Source organism: Lithobates pipiens, unplaced genomic scaffold, assembly GCF_037356315.1.
Source record: "Lithobates pipiens isolate NorthernLeopardFrog02 unplaced genomic scaffold, aLitPip1_a1.2 Scaffold_18, whole genome shotgun sequence".
NCBI lineage: Eukaryota > Metazoa > Chordata > Amphibia > Anura > Ranidae > Lithobates > Lithobates pipiens.
Window position 1 is genome coordinate 627301010 of NW_027507758.1, and position 20308 is coordinate 627321317.

A 20308-nucleotide genomic window follows, 5' to 3' on the forward strand; every position below is an offset into this window, starting at 1 on the left:
ACCTTCAAGGAGATGTCTCCATTCTTTCAGGGCTAAAATGATCACCAACAGCTCTCTGTCACCAATCTCATAATTGCATTCAGCAGGTGACAATTTCTTGGAAAAGTAGCCACACGGATGCATAGCGCTCTCAGAGTTAGGACGTTGAGACAGAAGGGTGCCAACTCCAGTCTCAGAAGCATCAACTTCTAGGATAAAAGGCAACGTAGGATCAGGATGTGCCAACACAGGAGCAGAAACAAAGGCAGCCTTGAGAGTCTCAAAGGCCTTAATGGACTCCGGAGACCAACTCTGTGTCTGTGGGTTACCGTCCTTTCTGGTCATATCAGTCAGAGGCTTGACCAGAGACGAGAAGTTACGAATAAACTTCCTATAGTAGTTGGCAAAGCCCAGGAAACACGGCAGAGGATGTAAACCCACGGGTCGAGGCCACTGTAGGACTGCCGACAGTTTCTCTGGGTCCATCAAAAAAACAGCAGTGGAAATGACAGCCCAGCAATGTAACCTGTTCACGATGGAACTCGCACTTCTCCAGTTTACAATAGAGATTGTTCTCTCTTAGTTTCTGAAGTACACGACAGACATCTGTGTGGTGGCTCTCCAGGGACTTGGAAAATATGAGGATATCATCGAGATAAACCACCACACAACTGCAACAAATCTCGGAGGACATCGTTAATAAATTCCTGTATAACTGCCGGGGCGTTACAAAGGCCAAAAGGCATTACCAGGTATTCATAATGGCTTGTTCTGGTATTAAGCGCAGTTTTCCACTCGTCGCCCTCCTTAATGCGTACGAGATTGTATGCCCCTCTCGGGTCAAGCTTTGTGAAAATCTTTGCTCCCTTGAGGCGGTCAAATAACTCTGTAATCAATGGAATCGGGTAGGCATTCTTAATCGTGACACAATTGAGACCCCTATAATCTATACAAGGTCTCAGTTCACCGCTCTTCTATTTCACAAAGAAGTAACCAGCGCCAGCAGGAGACAAGGACTTGCGGATGAAACCTCGAGAAAGTGCGTCAGCAACATACTCCTCCATGGCCTTATCCTCCAAGACCGACAAAGTGTAGGAGGTATGGCACCAGGTAAAAGGTCAATTGCACAATCATAAGGCCGGTGTGGAGGCAAACTATTGGCTTGACCTTTATCAAAGACATCACCAAAATCACGGTACTCCTCCGGCAGGTAGGGAGGTGAAGTGGTGCACAGGACCTTGGATACCTTCCGGAAGCATGTCTCACTGCATTGTGGTGACCAGGAGAGAACCTAAGCACGGAGCCAATCAAACGAGGGGTTGTGCCTCTGTAACCAAGGATAACCAATAACCAGCGGAAATCTGGGTGAGGAAATAACTTGGAATTGGATTATCTCATGGTGAAGAGCCCCTACGGCCATGGACAACGGAACTGTCTCATGAGTCACATGGGCAGGCTGTAAAGGTCTCCCATCAAGAGCCTCAATGGCAAGTGGAGTGTCACGCAGCTGCAGCGGAATCGAGTGCTGCGAAACAAATGCAGCATCAATGAACAGGCCTGCAGCCCCAGAGTCGATTAGAGCCTGTATGTCGATGGACGACTCAGCCCAAGAAAGGCCATGACCAAACCAGGGGCTTATCCTTCTGTATAACCGGGGACGAAACAACACCACCTAAGGTCTGTCCATGACAGGACCTCAAGGTTCGGGCATTCCCTGGACGGGTAGGACAAGACTTCAAAAAGTGACCTGCCTGGCCACAATAAAGGCACAATCTCTCCCTCCTCCTAAAGGCTCTCTCATCCGCAGAGAGACGCGTGAAGCCCAAGTGCATGGGTTCATCTTCACTGACCAACTCGTTACCAGGAGGCATGGGAGGTGAGGGAGGCATGGGTGGGACTACAAAGCTCGGAGGCAAATGTACAGGAGGCTTCCACAAGCGCTCTTTAAGAGAAAGTCTTTCTCTGAGTCTGGAGTCAATGAGGATGGCAAACGATATCAAGCTCTCCAGCTCAGTGGGTATATCTCGTGCTGCTATCTCATCCTTGATGGAATCCGAGAGACCATGAGAAAAAGCAGCCACGAGGGCCTCATTGTTCCAAGCAACCTCTGCTCCCAGAGTACGGAATTCAATGGCGTAGTCGGTAATAGTTCTCGTACCCTGTTTGATGGACATGGAGGCACGTTTGATGGACATGAGGCACTTGGCAGCAGAAGCGAGAGCGTGCAGGAACGTCAAAAACCCTTTTAAAGGAGGCCACAAACTGAGGGTAACTCAAGACAACAGGTTTTTGCGTCTCCCATAGAGGGTTAGCCCAGGCCAAGGCTCTCTCAGAAAGCAAAGATATCATGAAACCTACTTTGCTTCTGTCCGTGGGAAACGCCTGGGGCAGCATTTTGAAGTATATCTCAACCTGATTGAGAAACCCTCTGCATTGAACTGGATCGCCCCCAAATCGCTGGGGAAGCGGAGCAGAACGAGACATACCTCTTATAGAGGTAATACTCGAGACGGGTGCCTGCACAAAAACTGGCGCAGCAGCAGGGACAGCCTGCGACTCAGGTTGTACCGGAGCAGCCACCGTGGGGGATTCCAGGTGAGCAGTGCGATTCAGGAGCATTTGCAACGCCAAGGCAAACTGATCCATGCGGTGATCTTGCTCATCCAATCTGGAAAAAATATTACCAACAAGTGGATTGACTGTATCTTCTGAATTCATGGCCTTCGCGTACTGTCAGGAACCATGAAACAGTCTGGGACACAATCAAATCGCACTTGTTTATTTATAAAAATAAAAAGGTAAATAGAAAAAAGCGTAGTCAAGCATAGCCAGAGTCCAGTAGCCAGATCGGGTAGTCAGCCAGTCCAGAAGTATCTAGCTCTAATCCTAGATACAGTCCAGGCCAGGGTATTTTTGCCACCCATAAGGATCAGGTGTGGCATATAAGGGGCACCAGACAACCCTCCATTCGGCTCTGTAGGAGTCTTCTGGGAAGGATGGTGTCCTCCTTTGAGGCAGTGCCCTGTTCCACTCCAGGCCTATAGAACAAGACATTTTGTTGGCTTCGAACAGGAGAGGGGAAGTCCTGGACTATCCCATGTTCTTATCTCCTCGGGTGCGCTTAAGCCTAAGCTGGTGGTTGCAGGCTCAGAACCTGCGAAAGGAAAGATCCTTCCTCCTGGTATCTTGGAGAGTACTGACCACAGATACCAGTCTCTCAGGTTGGGGAGGGACCGTAGAGCGGCTGACAGCTCAGGAGAGATGGTCAAGGACAGAACAGAATCTGCCCATCAACATCCTGCAGTACGTCTGGCCCTACAGTCCTGAACACTGGAGCTTCAGGACTGTTCTATCAGGGTTCAGTCTGACAATGCCACTGCGGTGGCCTATATAAACCACCAGGGTGGTACCAGGAGTCATTCAGCTCTGAAAGAGTTGAACCACATACTAGCCTGGGCAGAGGGATATGTGCCATTCTATTGGTGGCCCACTATCCAACATGAACAGATCTGTCAGTGAGGAAGGAGCATCAGCATGGCCTTGCGTGAACTTGTTTCAGGGACTCAGTTCTCTGCCTCTGTCAGCCTTTGTACATGCTAGTGGATCTGATCCTTCATCTTCCATTAAGCGCCTGCAGGCATTTATTTAATCAACAAGCAGTCCACACAATACGGATGGATTGGTTCCCCTCATTGTTTTCAATTACTATTTGTGATGTGTCTAAACCATTGGTCTAGCTAGATTCATAATTGTTTCAGCAAATCCTTGGCCATCAGTGCCTTCAACTAACTGCCTCATCCCTGCATACGGTTGACTGCTGGTATGATAGTGGGTAACACATGTGAGCCCAGGTTTTTCTTTGTTTTTAACAGTATTGACAACATTGTCTTTAATATTTTTTACTGTGGTGTGGTGAATGTTGCCTTTTTGTAGAAATCCTGTTAATAAATATTTTCTATTTTTGTGACTATTACACTGCTGTGTGTTTCCCTTTGGAGTTAATCTCTCTTGGTATATTTATATATCCAAGTCCTCCCCCTTTCCAGCCTGCTACTGAACTCCGGGATCCCCCACCCCTTAATAGGGGTGAGTCAGTGAATTTTTTCTTCACTTCTAATTTAATCAAGTGTTGATTTTCCCTGTTTTAATCCATTTGTTCCAGGAAATTTTCCAGCGTTGGGGATGGCCAGATGTTAATCTATTGGCATCCAGGTTCAACAACAAGTTACATCAGTTTGTGTCCCGAACAAGGGATCCTCTGGCAATCGGAACAGATGCTCTGGTAGTTCCATGGAGTCAGTACTCCCTGGTTTATGCTTTGCCCCCAATCCCTCTCCTTCGACAGTTGTTGTGCAGGATTTAGAGAGAGAGGTTCCAGTCATCTTGGTGGCACCAGCCTGGCCCAGAAGGCCCTGGTTCCCAGAGATGGTAAAATTGGCAATAGACTGGCCATGGACGCTTCTGTGCTACCCCAATCTACTGACTCAAGGTTCTATATTCCGCCCCAATTTACAGCCTCTAAATTTGATGGCATGGCTATTGAAGCCAGGGTGCTGAAAGATTGTGGCATCTCAGGACCAGTGGTGTCTACCATAGTGAATGCTAGAAAAGCAGTCACTAGGAAGATCTAGCACAAGGTCTGGAAGACTTATACTGCTTGCTGTGAAGCCAGAAAATGACATCCTCGGAAATACGTGATTGGGAGAATTCTCTCTTTTCTACAGTCGGCTGTGTAAATCTGATTGGCTTTGAGTACAATCAGATGTCAGATATCAGCCCTGTCAGTATTCTTCCAAAGGCCTTTAGCCTCCCAACTGCTGGACTGAAACTTTATGCAGGGGGCATCTCGTTTGCTTCCCCCATTAGGTAACCTATGTGGTGCTGTCTGTGTTACAGAAACAACCATTTGAGCCCATCAAGGAAATTTCATTAGTCTTGCTGTCATGCAAGCTAGCCTTCCTGAACGTCATCACCTCAGCTAGAAGAGTTTCGGAATTGGTGGCCCTTTCATGTAAGGAACCATACTTATTCTTCACCGTGACTAGGTGGTGTTGTGCAGTATTCCATGCTTCTTACTAAAGGTGGTGTTGGCCTTTCATTTAAATCCGGACATTGTTTTGCCTTCTTTTTTCTCTCGGTCTCGTTCGGCGTAAGAGAGACGACTGCGTTTCTTGGATGTGGTCTGAGCAGTTAGAGTTTATTTGTCTAGATCTGTAGAGATTTTTGTTTTGTTTTTTGATTTTTTGTTTCACCAGAAGGACCCAAGAAGGGGCAGGCAGCTTCCAAAGCTTCCATTGCCAATTGGGTCTGTCAGTTGGTCATTCAGGCCTATAGTCTGAAACCAGTGGCATACCAATGGGGGGGAGCGGGCAACCCTGGGTGCCACACATTGGGGGGGTGTCAGGGATGGGACAGGGCAGAGCCAGTGCTCTAGAGGTGCGGTGCCTCTCTATATTCGTGGCAGCTGCTGATCTGTGTTATTCAGCTCACAGTTGGGCTCTTTACTGCCACCTCTGGCTGCTTCCTGTGTACTGCCAGCACTATTTTGGATTGCAGCTCCTCTTGTGTCTCACAGGGACATGTAGAAACAGGACCCGGGACTAGGAAGACCACCTTACAAGTGAGGGCTGTGAATACAAGTGAAAGGAGGAGGCTGTTTGTGTACAGGGGGGCAGCTGAGTGGGTACAGGTGTGTGTGTCTGAGGATGCAGCTAAAAGGGTACAGGTGTGTGGGGGGGGAAAGGAGTGTGTACAGGTGTGTGTGTGGGGGGGGTGGTGGGCAGGCGAGTGTGTACAGGTGTGTGTGTGTGTGTGGGGGGGGGGGGGGGGGGGGGCAGCAGAGTGTGTACAGGTGTGTGTGTGGGGGGGGGAGCAGAGTGTGCGTGTGGGGGGCAGCAGAGTGTGTACAGGTGTGAGCGTGGGGGGGGGGGCAGCAGAGTGTGTACAGGTGTGTGTGTGTGTGGGGGGGCAGCAGAGTGTGTACAGGTGTGTGTGTGGGGGGGAGCAGAGTGTGTACAGGTGTGTGTGTACAGGTGTGTGTGTGTGCGTGGGCAGCAGAGTGTGTATAGGTTTGTGTGAGGGGGGCAGCAGAGTGTGTACAGGTGTGTGTGGGGGGGGCAGCAGAGTGTGTACGTGTGGAGGGGCAGCTGAGTGTGTTACAGGTGTGTGGAGGGGACAGCGGAGTGTGTTACAGGTGTGTGGAGGGGACAGCGGAGTGTGTTACAGGTGTGTGGAGGGGACAGCGGAGTGTGTTACAGGTGTGTGGAGGGGACAGCGGAGTGTGTTACAGGTGTGTGGAGGGGACAGCGGAGTGTGTTACAGGTGTGTGGAGGGGACAGCGGAGTGTGTTACAGGTGTGTGGAGGGGACAGCGGAGTGTGTTACAGGTGTGTGGAGGGGACAGCGGAGTGTGTTACAGGTGTGTGGAGGGGACAGCGGAGTGTGTACAGGTGTGTGGAGGGGACAGCGGAGTGTGTACAAGTGTGTGGAGGGGACAGCGGAGTGTGTACAGGTGTGTGGAGGGGACAGCGGAGTGTGTACAGGTGTGTGGAGGGGACAGCGGTGTGTGTGTGTGTGTGGGGGGGGCAGCAGAGTGTGTACAGGTGTGTGTGTGTGTGGGAGGGCAGCAGAGTGTGTACAATTGTGTGTGTGGTGGGGGCAGCTGAGTGTTTACAGGAGTGTGTGTGAGGGAGGGGCAGCTGAATGTGTATGGGTGTGGGGAGGGGGCAGCCGAGTGTGTACATGTGTGTGTATGGGGGGCAGCAGAGTGTGTATAGGCGTGTACTGAGGGGGCAGCTGAGTGTGTACAGCTGTGTGTGAGGGGCAGCTGAATGTGTGTGTGTGTGTGTGTGTGTGGAAGGGGGGGGCAGCTGAATGTGTGTGTGTGGAGGGGGGCAGCTGAATGTGTGTGTGGAGGGGGGGCAGCTGAGGGTGTTGGGGGTCTGAGTGCGTAGAGGTGTGGGGGGGGGGATGGGACTGAGTGCATTTATGGGTGTGAGGGGAACTGAGGGTGTAGAGGTGTGACGAAGGGGCCGAATGTGTACAGGCATGATCACTGAAGAGGGGGTGCAAGATGGGGGGATGCCAGATAGAGGATCTGCCCCGGGTGCCAAATACTCTAGGCACGCTCCTGTCTGAAACATAAAGCTCCTCCCGTTAGGGAGAGAACTCTTTCTACCAGTGGTGTAGGAACCTCCTGGGCTTTTTGCCATCAGGTATCTGGGTTCAGACTTGTAAGGCCGCTACCTGGTTTTCAGTGCATACGTTTACAAAATATATTTATTACACATGTGACAGCCACCCAGCGTTGCCTGCAAGGATCTGTATTTGTGCAGGTACATGTGCAGGTTGCTGAGCATGCGCCATACCCCTGTGGCTGGAATGCCCAAGGTGTGTCACATTGCCCTACCTGAGCATACCGCGCTTAAGCTTCATCACCCAGAAATGGGGAGGGGCAGGGAATCTGACTACCAGAGGGCAATGTAAAATTAGTACATAAAAAAAGTAGGAGCACAGAGGGCAGATAAAATATGTGCCAGAGAGGCCATTTTAAGGCAAATACTGTGCCAGGCAAAGGAACCTAGCAACACAGGCACTGCACAGGGAGAGAGGCAGCTGGGTGGCAAACTATCTATATATACACACATGAGCATGAGGACTGTGCGCATGAACACAAACACCACCATACCCCAGCTATATATATATTTATAGAAATACAACAAAAAAACATACAAGCTTCCAAAACATGAGATTGGAGTGGAGGGGAATGTAATAAGTGTCACTTAACACAAGACATAAAAATACAAATAAATGTTTTCATACAATAAAAAAAAAAACCTTGACATGGTTAAAAACGAGATCCATATCCTAATTACACAGGATCCATGTGCCCTCATTTCAGAAAGATATGGAAAAAAGTACATGACCTACAAAATATACAAAATACAGTAACATCGACATATAAAATACATAAATAAATCAATCACGGAAGGGTGGAGGGTAATGGATGGAAAAAAAAAAAATAGGATTTTTTTGTACTCACCATAAAATCCTTTTCTCTGTAATTCACTGACCGACACAGCTCCTCTCTTTAGACCATTGGGTTGTTACGCCACCTTTAGGAGAGGACTAGGCATAACATGTTAACATGTAAACTCAGAACTTCTAGTTCCGCCCAAGGGGCAGTACCTTAGGTAAAAATAGGAGGGACGGGTGCTGCATCGGTCGGTGAATTACAAAGAAAAGGATTTTACGGAGTAGAAAAAAAATCCTATTTTTCTCTTATATTCACCAACTGACACAGCTCCTGTCTTTAGACCATTGGGATGTCCCCAAGCAGTGCCAAAATGAGGGGTGGGAAAAACAGCATAAAAAAACTTCATCCACCATGGCATGTGGGAACTAGTATAAACTTTACCCACAAAACGACGACAGTGTGTGGGAATAACAAAACTTTTTTCCCCACAAAAAAACAGGGTGTTCCTCAACAGAGAAGCACTACCCTCAAACCGAACCAGAACTGCGGTAATAAATGCAACAGTGCATTTACCTAAAAGTACTGCGTTTTTACCCCGAAAAAAACAGGAAAAAAATGTAAGTGCAATTGCAACTATACAGCCGCCTGCAAAACGTTGCCGCCAAAACAGGCATCAGCCTATGCACTGACATCTACCTTGTAGAATTTTGTAAAGGTGTGAACAGACGACCAGGTCGCCGTTTTACACACTTGAGCGACAGATGCTTGATGTTGGAAGGCCCAAGATGTTCTAATTGCCCTTGTGGAGTGGACCGTGACCGGAAAGGGGGGCACAGGCTCCTTCAAGGCATAGGCCTGTACTACAATCTGTCTAATCCACCTGGAAATGGTGGCCGACGAGACTGCCATGCCTTTTTTCGGACCAGCCACCAAAACATACAGGAAGTCTGACTTTCGAAATCGAGTCGTGGCAGACAAATACACCCTCAGAGCCCGAACCACGTTCAGAGCATAAAGGGCCACTTCCTTAGGCTGTGTCGGCTTAGGACACAGAGATGGTAACACAATGTCATCATTGATGTGGAACGCCAAAAACCACCTTCGGCAGAAAAGAAGGTTGCGGACGCAACCCCACCTTATCCCTGTGGATAACCAGATAGGGCGACTTGCAAGACAAGGCCGCCAGTTCCTAAACCCTCCTGGCCGATGTAATGGCCACTAGAAAGACCATTTTCTGGGAAAGAGTCAACAGGGGAACCTCTCTGATATTTTCAAATGGCAGTTTCTGAAGCGCCGATAACACCAGGTTCAGATCTCACGGGGGTAGCGGTGGACGCACCTGAGGAACTACATGTCGGACCCCTTGAACAAAAGTGCTCACTAGAGAGTGAGACACTAAGGGTCGCTGAAAAAAGACAGCCAAGGCTGATATTTGTCCTTTAATGGTGCTTAAAGCCAATTTCTGGTCTACTCCTTGCTGTAGAAACAGCAGGATCCTGGATATAGAAAAGGAGCGCGGACGCCATCCTTTCTCCTCACACATGGAGATGTAGACCTTCCAAGTACGATGATATATCTTCCGAGAAGAAGATTTTCGTGCTCTCAGCATAGTTGGGATCACCGAGTCCGAAAGACCCCGGATCCTCAACACCTGGCTCTCAATAGCCATGCCGTTAAAACCAGGGATGGTAAAGCAGGATGGAGAATCGGACCTTGAGACAGAAGATCCTCTCGTAACGGCAGTCACCAAGGGGTGTCCTGCCAGCAGGCGCACTAGGTCTGCGTACCAGGGATGCTGGGGCCAATCTAGGGCAATCAGTATTACTGGGATCCCCTCGGCCTCCACTCTGCGGAGAAGACGTGGTAACAGTTTCAGCGGAGGAAAGGCATAGATCAGCTGGTATTGATCCCACGGAGCCACCAGCGCGTCTGACGCGTCTGCCCACAGATCTCTTGTCCTGGACATGAATCTCGGCACCTTCCGATTGAGACAGGAGACCAAAAGATCCACGTCTGGTGTGCCCCATCGCAGGCACAATAGCCTGAACACCTCCAGATTCAACGCCCATTCTCCTGGGTCCAGCAACTGGCCACTTAGATAGTCCATCTGCCAGTTCCCCACTCCCGGGATGTAAATGGCCGACAGGGCCGGTACATGTCGCTCTGCCCACTGAAGGAGGTGATCGACCTCCCGTGCGGCGGCCCTAGATTCTTATTCCTCCTTGGTGATTGACGTATGCCACTGCCGTGGCATTGTCTGACTGGATCCTGATTGGACTCTCTTGAAGTCTTATCAACCATGTGGATAGACATAGCCTGATCGCTCTCAGTTCGAGCAGATTGATCGGTAACTTGGATACCTCCACCGATAAGAGGCCCTGGGTCGACTGAACTCCCATTACTCCACCCCAGCCAGATAGGCTGGCCTCCGTTGTGATCACCTGTCCACTTCAGAGGTAGGAAGGACTTGCTGGACCGAAGTGGCGGGGACCTCAGCCACCAAATCAGGGAATCCATGACTAACTGGCTCACCTGAATCTGCTGATCCAGGGACAACGGAGATTTGTCCCATTTTGTCAAAATCTCCTTCTGCAGGACTCTGGTGTGAAACTGGGCATACGGTACTGCCTCGAAGGAGGCCACCATGAGTCCTAGGACTCGCATTCAGAAGCGTAGCGACGACCACCTGCGGTTCATCAACAATTTCACCGCAGCTCTGAGAGTCTGCAGCTTGTCTGAAGGGAGAAAAACTCTCGCTTCCATGGAGTCTAGCAGTAAGCCTAGGTACTCCAAACGCTACCACCGACTTTTTTAGGTTCAACAGCCACCCAAAATCCTGCAGGGTCTGCATGGTGATCGCCACATCCTCTTCTAACTCTGAGGTGGAAGATTCTCTCAGAAGGAGATCGTGTAGGTATCCCACAATCGTGATCCTGCATTGCCACAGCAATGCCAAAACAGGAGCCAATCCCTTGGTAAAGACTCGGGGGGCTGATGCCAAACCAAAAGGGAGAGCCACAAACTGGTAGTTGGCTTCCCCGACTGCAAATCGCAGAAACTTCTGATGCCGGAGGCATATGGGTATGTGCAGGTACACATCCTGGATGTCTAAGGAAGCCAGGGAGTCCCCTTGATGGAGTGCAGTGACTACTGAGTGAACGGATTCCATTGTAAACCTCTGTACTTTCACAAAGTAATTGAGGGCTTTCAGGTCCAAGATTGGACGTACCCCTTCCTTTTTGGGGACTACAAACAGGTTTGAGTAGAACCCCTTGACTCAGCAGGTCCCTTACCACCCCCAAAAGGGCCTCCCAGCGAGCCAGGAGTACGGGTATGCTGGAGGGGAAGAATCTGTTTTGTGGCCAAGAGAGGAACTCTATCTTGTAGCCTGAGGAAATCGGTAGCACGTTTGCTCGCAGGCTTGAGGTTCCAGGGATGCTTTGGTCCTTCAGAGGTCGTCCAGTCAGGCTGGGGGTGCTTGGTCGAAGCCCCGGGTGGATGAATAAGCTGTTTGTAAGCGGAGAAAGAGGGTCCTTGCCTACAGCGTGGCTCCTTAGCCTTCCTGGCCTGTGGGAATAGTGTACTCATACCACCTGTGCCATTTTTAATAATGTCATCCAAAGAGGCTCCAAAGAGCCTGTTGCCAAGGAAGGGAAGATCCGTCAGGGTTTTTTTGGATGCCTGGTCAGCAGACCAGCATTTTAACCAAATTAGGTGCCTCAGCACTACTGCTGACACTAAAGTCCTGGATAACAGAGGAAGGGTATCCAGGGCTACGTCACTAATGTACTTCAGGCCTTGCACTAGTTGGTCTGCTAGCTCCACGCAGACAGGAGAAGCCTGTTGTTCTCCCAGTTTTGCCCACTCGGTTAGTGTCTGCGACACAAGTACGGATGCCAGTACTGGTCGCATGGTTGACCCTACAACCGTAAACAAGGAACGAGCCACTTCCTAGACCTTCCTGTCCGTGGGGTCCTTAAATGCAGGAGTCCCCTCTACCGGGATCATGGTTACTTTGTTTAACCTGGATACTGGGGGGGGTCCATGACCGGAGTAGCCGACCATTTTTTGAGAAGGCTCTCCTCAAAGGGGTAACGCACCACCACCATGTATTTGGGGACCGAAAAGGGTCCGTTGCGGTCGACCCCATTCCTTGTAAATAAACTTGACAAAATAAGTCAGATACGGGAACACCTTAGGTGAACAGGCTGGCTTACGGGACCCAAAAGGGACCGTTACATCAGCAGAGGGATCCGTTGGCTCCTGAATCATCAGGGTATCACGCACAGCTGTGATAAGTGCTCCAACAAGCACTTTGTCTCACACGGACCGGACGGGAACTCATCCTCACTGTCCGGTCGGTCCTGGTCAGCTTCATCTGAAATGACAGAGCAGCAGGGCCCAAGTCTGCGTCAGAGCTCTCCCCGGAGGAAGGGGGGGCAGGGGCTGTTTTTTTACCACCTTTGCTCCCACGCACCGCCTCCATCTTAGCAATGAACAAATTGAGGACCGCCGACAAAGCGTCCAGAGGCACTGCACAGTCTGCAGGCGAACCGGTTGCAATTGCCTGGATTACGGGGGAAGAAACACTAGTTTCTGAAGCCATGCTGACCCTACCCTGTCTGCCACCTGATGGGGACTTAGGACAGTCATAGTCCCACCCTCCTAACTGCTGCTGGCTGAGGGGCTCTTTCTTGCAGGACTCAACACCCTGACTGGTTCTGCGCTGTCCAGCTAGTAGTGCCTGTGTCAGCTCCCAGGTGCATAAGAGATCACACTGCGCTGTCCAGAGCTGCTGCAAATGGCGCTGAAACTGATCACAAACGTGTTCAGGCTTCAAGAAAATGGCGGCCAAGTGTTCAGTATAAAGGACATAATCACAGGGAAATGGCCGCCGAACTACAGGGAAGCATGCTGCTCCTTGCCCCACCAAAGATGGCCGCCGAACACTGTATACCATGAGGGACAGTGAAACAAGACAGGCAGAGAAATGGTGGTGAACAGCGCTACAGCAATCAACAGGAACAGCCTCCAGACACCTCCAGGGAGAGATCCACACACATCCAGGACACAGCCAGCCAGAGCAGTCCCCCCCAGGTGAGAGCCCCTGTCTATGGCACACACACACCGCTTAGCAGCCCATGCAGCATCCCCCACAGGGAGGGGGGGAGGGAAGACAGGGAGAGAAGAGAGGGAGGTGAGGGACCCCCGAATTGACCTCCCAGGGAATGCCCAGCCCCACCAAAGCAGGGAGAGCTGTACTTACCAGTCCTGCAGAGCTGGGAGACATTCCATCACAGACCCACTCTCCGATCAGTATGGGGTGGCTGGTGGCCCGACAAACTGACACAGACATCAGTAGCCCGGTCATGTGTGCCCCGGAGCATTAACGCTCACCGACCACCTCTGGAGCTGAGGCATGTCGTGGCCGACCCCGCGCGGAGCTCTGGTCTGCACGCGCTCGCTGGCCAGGCTGAGGAGACTAAAAGGACAAGGGTATCCAGCCTGTCACCCAGCCGGCTGTAGATAGCTGATCACAGGATCATTCATCTTGCGCAAAAAGCCAAGCTTCTGCATAAAAAAATGCATGGACCGATGGGCCCACAGGGTTTCTAGGTCCTTCCTCTTCACTAGGCAAAAAAAAAAACTGAAGCTGCAAGGCAGGCCGAGGGGGTTGTTACCTACGGGACCACCCCTTGGGCAGAACTAGAAAGTTCTGAGTTTTATATAACATGTTATGCCTAGTCCTCTCCTAAAGGTGGCGTAACAACCCAATGGTCTAAAGAGAGGAGCTGCGTCAGTCGGTGAATAAAAGAGAAAAAAATAATACACTAAAATATAAAAAAGAAAATTCCTTCCCATCCTGAAGGGAAAAACTAGACTCATATCATATGGGGAAGACAGCAAAGGGCAGGCTAATATTCCATGAAAAACACATAACCAAGGACACCCCACAGCAGTAAAAATGAGCACTTAGCTAGTTAAAATATATCAAAATCAACTGTAATTCAAGAGAACCCTTTAGAGGTCCATGACACTTCACCAAATCTTTGCACCTCAGATTTACAGAGTTAAGGACGTCTTCATCCCAGACCCCTGGTGTATATTAAGGTCCGACTTCTCTGAAAAACATTTCCCACACTCGGGAAAGAAATATGGCTTCTCTCCCGTGTGAGATGTTTGATGTGTTCCCACCTGAGATGCCTGATGTCTAAAAAGGTCTGATTCTTATGAAAAACATTTCCCACACTCAGGGCAGGAAATAAAAAAAACATTTCCTTTAATTAGATAAATGCAGGTTCCCACCTGTGTGAGATTTTTGATGTCTAACCAGGTGTGATTTCCGTGAAAAAAATTTCCCACACTCAGAACAAGAATACGGCTTCCCACCTGTGTGAGATATTTGATGTCTAACAAGGTTTGATTTCTGTAAAAAACATTTCCCGCACTCAGGACAGGAATATGGCTTCCAACCTGTGTGAGATCTCTGATGTCTAACAAAGTCTGATTTCTGTGTAAAACATTTCCCGCATTCAGGGCAGGAGTACGGCTTCTCACCTGTGTGAGATCTCTGATGTATAACAAAATCTGATTTCTGTATATAACATTTCCCACACTCAGGACATGAATATGGCTTTTCCTCTCCGTGAGACCTTTGATGTCTAACGAGGTCTGATCTCCATGCAAAACATTTCCCGCACTCTGGACAGGGATACGGCTTCTCACCTGTGTGAGACTTCTGATGTCTGTTAAGATTGGATCTGTCTGAAAAAGATTTCCTGCACTCAGAACAGGAATATGGTTTCCCCCCCTGAGATCTCTGATGTACATTTGGGCCTAATTCGGAGATAAAACTTTCCCCATAAACAGGACAGAAAAATTTCTCCTGCCCCTGAATTCCGGCACCAACCCTCACAGTATAAATCTTCTCAGAGTCAGAGGTATTCGATGGCCTATCCACATTGTGAAGCCCACCATCTATAACCAAGCTCCTTGTCTTTTCTCCGACACAATCTTGTGTGATGTCCTCATCTTCCACTTTAATACCTGGAGATGAACTGCGACGATCCTTTGAGAGTTTCTTCATGGCGTTTCCTGGAAAAATATGAAAACATGATCAATGAACATGGGGAGGTCATTCCCTACAATCAATGGGGACTGGGAGATGCATCCTCTTCTCACAATCACACAAGTCATGTGATCTCTGATAACAAATAGCTAGCAGAGATAAGAGAAGAATATATTATGGCTGACCTGTGCTGATCTCTGTAGGAGTGTCCTCCTCTATAAATGTCCTCGTCATTCCATCCTCCTCCATAGACTGCTCATCATACATCTCTTCTACTTCACCCTCAACTTTTATGATAATCAGATCTTCACCCTAAACCAACAGAATGGCAGAAAATAACATGTGTAAATTAAAATAGGATTTTTATATACAGCTTACCTGTAAAATCCTTTTCTTGAGAGTACATCACGGGACACAGGAGCTCATTACATAGTGGGTTATATAGGCACCTCTGGTGATTGGACACTGGTTAACCCCCAATTAAGGAGAATTCCTCCCCTATATAACCCCTCCCATATGGGAGGCACCTCAGTTTTGTAGCAAAGCAATAAGAAACCACGTAAAACCCAAGAGGGGCGGGAGCTCTGTGTCCCATGATGTACTCTCAAGAAAAGGATTTTACAGGTAAGCTGTATATAAAAATCCTATTTTCTTGATCATACATCACGGGACACAGGAGCTTCATTACATAGTGGGATGTCCCAGAGCAATGCTCAGATTGAGGGGAGGGAGACACAGATCATAATTATAGACCGCCATGGGCCAGAGGACCTAAAACTGCAGCCTGCAGTACACTGCGCCCAAAGACGATATCCTCTTGCCCTCTGACATCCACCTGATAGAATCTGGTGAATGTGTGGACTGATGACCAAGTTGCAGCCTTACAGATCTGAGCCAGGGAGGCCTGGTGATGCACTGCCCAAGAAGCACTTACAGCCCTAGTAGAGTGCGCTTTCACTTGAAAAGGAGGGATTTTCCCTCTAACATTATAGGCCTGAGAAATAATCTGTCTAATCCACCTTGAGAGAGAGATTTTGATGCCGCCTGGCCCTTCCTGGGGCCTTCCGGCAAAATAAATAAGCAATCAGTTTTCCTTATCTGAGCCGTTGCTTGAGGATAGATACCGATTGCCCTAACCACATCCAAAGTGTGCAAAGATTCTTCTTCTGCGGACTGTGGGTCCGGAAAAAAGGATGGTAGGATTACATCTTGATTCAAATGGAATCCCGAAACCACCTTAGGTAGAAAGGACCTGTTGGGGCGCATGACCACCTGGTCCTTAAGAACAATTAGATACGGCTCTTTGCTGGAGAGAGCTGCTAGTTCTGACACTCTTCTAGCCGTGGATATGGCTACCAAGAAAACCAATTTTTTGGTCAAAAGAACTAGTGAAGCCAGATGCAAAGGTTCAAAAGGTTGCCCCTGCAAAGCTGAGAGAACCAAATTCAGATCCCATGGGCATACCAGAGGTTTGACTGGCGGTCTTATCCGCATAGCCCCCTGGATGAAAGCCCGCACCAAGGAATGCGATGCAAGTGGCTTCTGAAAAAACACTGACAAGGCCGAAATCTGCACTTTGATAGTGCTTACGGCCAAATTCATTTCTAGGCCTGACTGGAGAAAGGCCAAGATCCTGCTAATGACATACTTTCTAGGATGTCATTCCCTGAGTTCACACCAGGAAACATATGCCTTCCAGATTTTGTTATAAATAAGCCTGGAGGCCGGCTTTCTGGCATTAACCAGAGTAGAAAGGACTGGCCCCGAAAGCCCACGGTCTCTCAGAATGTGGGTCTCAGCAGCCAAACCGTCAAATTCAGACTGTGTAAAGCAGGATGGTAAATTGGACCCTGTGAGAGCAGATCTGGCCGGAGTGGGAGGACCCATGGCCTGCCTACTGCCAACTTCATGATCTCTGTGTACCACGGTCGCCTGGGCCAAGCCGGGGCTACCAAAAGAACCGATTTTCTCTCCATCTTGACTCTTCCGAGGAACCGCGACAGAAGCGGGCACGGGGGGAAGGCATAAATCAGATTGTACTGATCCCAGGGAACTGTCAGAGCATCTGACCCCTGAGCAAGTGTATCTCTTGTTCTTGACACAAATTTGTCCAGTTTTCTGTTGAACCTGGATGCAAACAGATCCACGTCTGGAGTACCCCACCTGCAACATATGTTCCAAAACACGTCGGGGTGCAGAGCCCATTCTCCTGGGCACAACTGCTGGCGGCTCAGAAAATCCGCCTGCCAATTTTCCACTCCTGGAATGAAGACTGTAGAAAGGCATGGAACATGCCTTTCTGCCCAGACAAGTATGCGATTCACCTCCTTTTGCGCAACTAGACTCCTGGTACCGCCCTGGTGATTGATATAGGCCACTGCTGTGGCATTGTCGGACTGAACCCGAACAGGGAGACCCCGTAGTCTGTAAGACCACTTTATGAGAGCCATATAAACTGCCCGGATCTCCAAGACATTTATGGGCAATAGCTTCTCGATCGCAGACCATTTGCCCTGCGAGCACGTCTCCTCTAACACTGCTCCCCAGCCTGTCAGGCTGGCATCTGTCGTAATAACCTTCCATGGGAGAGGAAGAAAGGTTTTGCCTTTCAGCAAATTCTCAATTTGTAACCACCAGACGAGACTCTTGCGTTTCCCTGGGGATAGACGCATAGGAAGATCCAAGGATTGGGGCTTCCTGTTCCAAGCCGCAAGGATGCATCTTTGCAGAGGCCTTGAGTGGAACTGGGCAAATGGAACGGCCTCGAAGGAGGCGACCATTTTCCCTAACAGTCTCATGCATAACCGAATGGGGGAAGATCTCCTGCCCAGAATTAGGCGCACCAGATCCCCGATGGCCAAGGCTTTTGGCATTGGAAGAAACACCTTCCCTGAGCGGTGTCGATAAACATACCCAGGTATTCCAACCTGGTAACAGGCTGTAGGGACGACTTTTCTAGGTTTATAATCCAACCTAGGCATTCTAGTGTTCTGGAAACACTGTGGTTCAGGAACGCTACTGTTTTCTCTATGAGAAGCAAGTCGTCTAGATAAGCCATGAGGGCTATACCCTGAGCTCTTAGGTTTGCCAAGAGAGGGTCCAGAATCTTTGTGAAGACTCGAGGGGCCATAGCGAGCCCTGAACGGCAAGGCCACAAATTGAAAATGGCGCCGCTCTACCGCGAACCTTAGATACTTTTGGTGTGCGGGAAAAATTGGCACATGGAGATATGCATCCTTGATGTCTATTGATGCCATAAACTCTCCCCCTTGCAGGGAGGAGACCACAGTGGGATAGGTCTGACACTTCCATTTGGCTTCGGAACAGTGAAGAGATTCGAGTAAAACCCTGAACCCTGTTCTTTTGGGTCCACTTCTACTATCACCCCCTGGGATAGTAAGTGATCTAAGGCCAGAAATAGCGGTTTTTGCTTTACTGGATCCCTGGGGATCCTTGACCTTAGAAAGCGAGAAGGTGGAATCTCCTGAAACTCTAGCTTGTAGCCCAGAGATACTGAAGAGATCACCCACTTGTCCCGGATCTCTTCCCGCCAGGCTTCCGCAAACTGCCGAACCCTTCCCCCCACTCGGCCGAGTGGGGGCGCCCCTTCACAAGGAAGCTTTTGGGCTCTGCTTGGCAGGCTTCCGCCCCCAAGTCTTTTTCTGCCCTTGGGCCCGGCTCTGAGCCTTTCCTGTAGAGGAGGGTTGAGAAGGCCGTCGCCACTGCTTAGAGCTTGATGCTCCGGGAGAGAGAGAACGCCTAAATGATGGACGTTTGCTCTTTTTGACTGGAAGGAGAGTAGATTTACCCCCTGAAATTTTTTGGACGAATTTGTCTAATTCTTCTCCAAACAGATGTTCCCCTTTAAACAGGAACCCAATCAAATGCTTCTTGCATGATAGCTCAGCTTCCCAATTCTTTAGCCATAGGGCCCTTCGCATGTGTACCAACAGGAGAGACAAACGAGATGCTTGTTGGACAGAATCCAAAATCGCATCAATCATGGAACACAGAATTTGAGGTATTTCTGCATAATTCTCCACTTCCTCACTGGGAAGGAGGCCAAGCATCTGCTTAACCTGTTCCTTGAGGAACTGACACAACCCCACGGCTGCGACTGTAGGTTGCACTACAGCGCAAGTCATGGAAAAGGAGGCTTTCAATAAGGTTTCCAGCTTTTTATCAGTTGGATCTTTAAATACCTGAGCATTATCCAAGGGACAAGTCAGGTTTTTATTCACACAAGAAACAGCCGCATCGACAGATGGGACCCCCCAATTCTTGGTGAAACTTTCCTCCAGATGATAATGCATAGAAAACCTTTTAGGAGGAGTAAACAGTTTATCGGGATGTCCCCAATCCTCATACATCAATTTATCCATTAAGGGATGAATTGGAAAGGAAAAAGCAGTCTGTGGGGCTTTCCTGACTCCCAGGGAAAAGAGACAGAGGATGTAGCGACTTCAGCAGCAGGCATTCTGAATGTGGTACGCACCAATTCAGTATAATACTGCACCTGTTTTCTGAGCGCCTGGGAGGAGGGGATTCTCTCCTCTTCCTCTGATTCATCCGACTGCTCATGATCCCTGTCCCAAGATAGGGATCTCTCCTTATTGTCAGAAGAATCATCTGAAAGAGGAATCTCAGCAGAGGGAGGGGATCTACCCCTTTTCCTGCTATCTTTCAGGGAAGCAGAAATAAAATTCATGATTCTCCCTTCAAAACCCTCCAATGTAGCCCTAAGGGAGTCCTCAGTGACGTATACCGGGGCTGCGACATTAGGAGAGGCTGCAAATCCTGACAGGGGCACTGACTCGTCCTGAGAGGCTGGCTCCAGTTTTGCAGGGGGGGATGGTAATTTACAGGCATTTTTAGAACCCCTGGACCTAGGCGGTGATTTACCAGTGCTCTTGTTACCTCCCCCTGAGACCCTCTTACGAGGAGACATAGTCCTAAGCTACAAGCAGAGGTACTAGTACAAAGTGCAATCACTGTTGTGCTTAAAGTCTCACAATAAATATATATGCTTAAACTGCACAACCTGATGCTGAGTAGGTGTCTAGGTTTGCCTGGATCCAATCCCCACGGATACTTACTGCCCACAGCTCCTGTGTCTCACACTTACAGCCCCCTGACACTCTGGGCTTTTAAAACTGCCGTCTGGCGCCTGCGCAGTACAGCGCCGTGCACACCAACGTGCACGGCTTACAACCACACCCCCCCCTCCTCCATTAGTCTGGGAGCGCGCATGCATGAGGACCGCCGGAATCCGGGGGGGAATTACCT

The 20308-nt window shown here is 49.4% G+C and overlaps 1 protein-coding gene across 1 annotated transcript in view; it reads right to left on the minus strand.

Annotated features, from left to right (window-relative positions):
• Positions 1-20308, minus strand: part of LOC143986870 (uncharacterized) — a 377747-nt gene that overhangs the window by 342430 nt on the left and 15009 nt on the right. Inside the window, exons 5-6 of the mRNA XM_077485277.1 lie at positions 15208-15334; positions 14237-15048 (exon numbers count right to left, since the gene is read on the minus strand). Of these exons, the coding sequence (XP_077341403.1) occupies positions 14237-15048; positions 15208-15334 (939 nt within the window). The remainder of the gene's footprint in view (positions 1-14236; positions 15049-15207; positions 15335-20308) is intronic.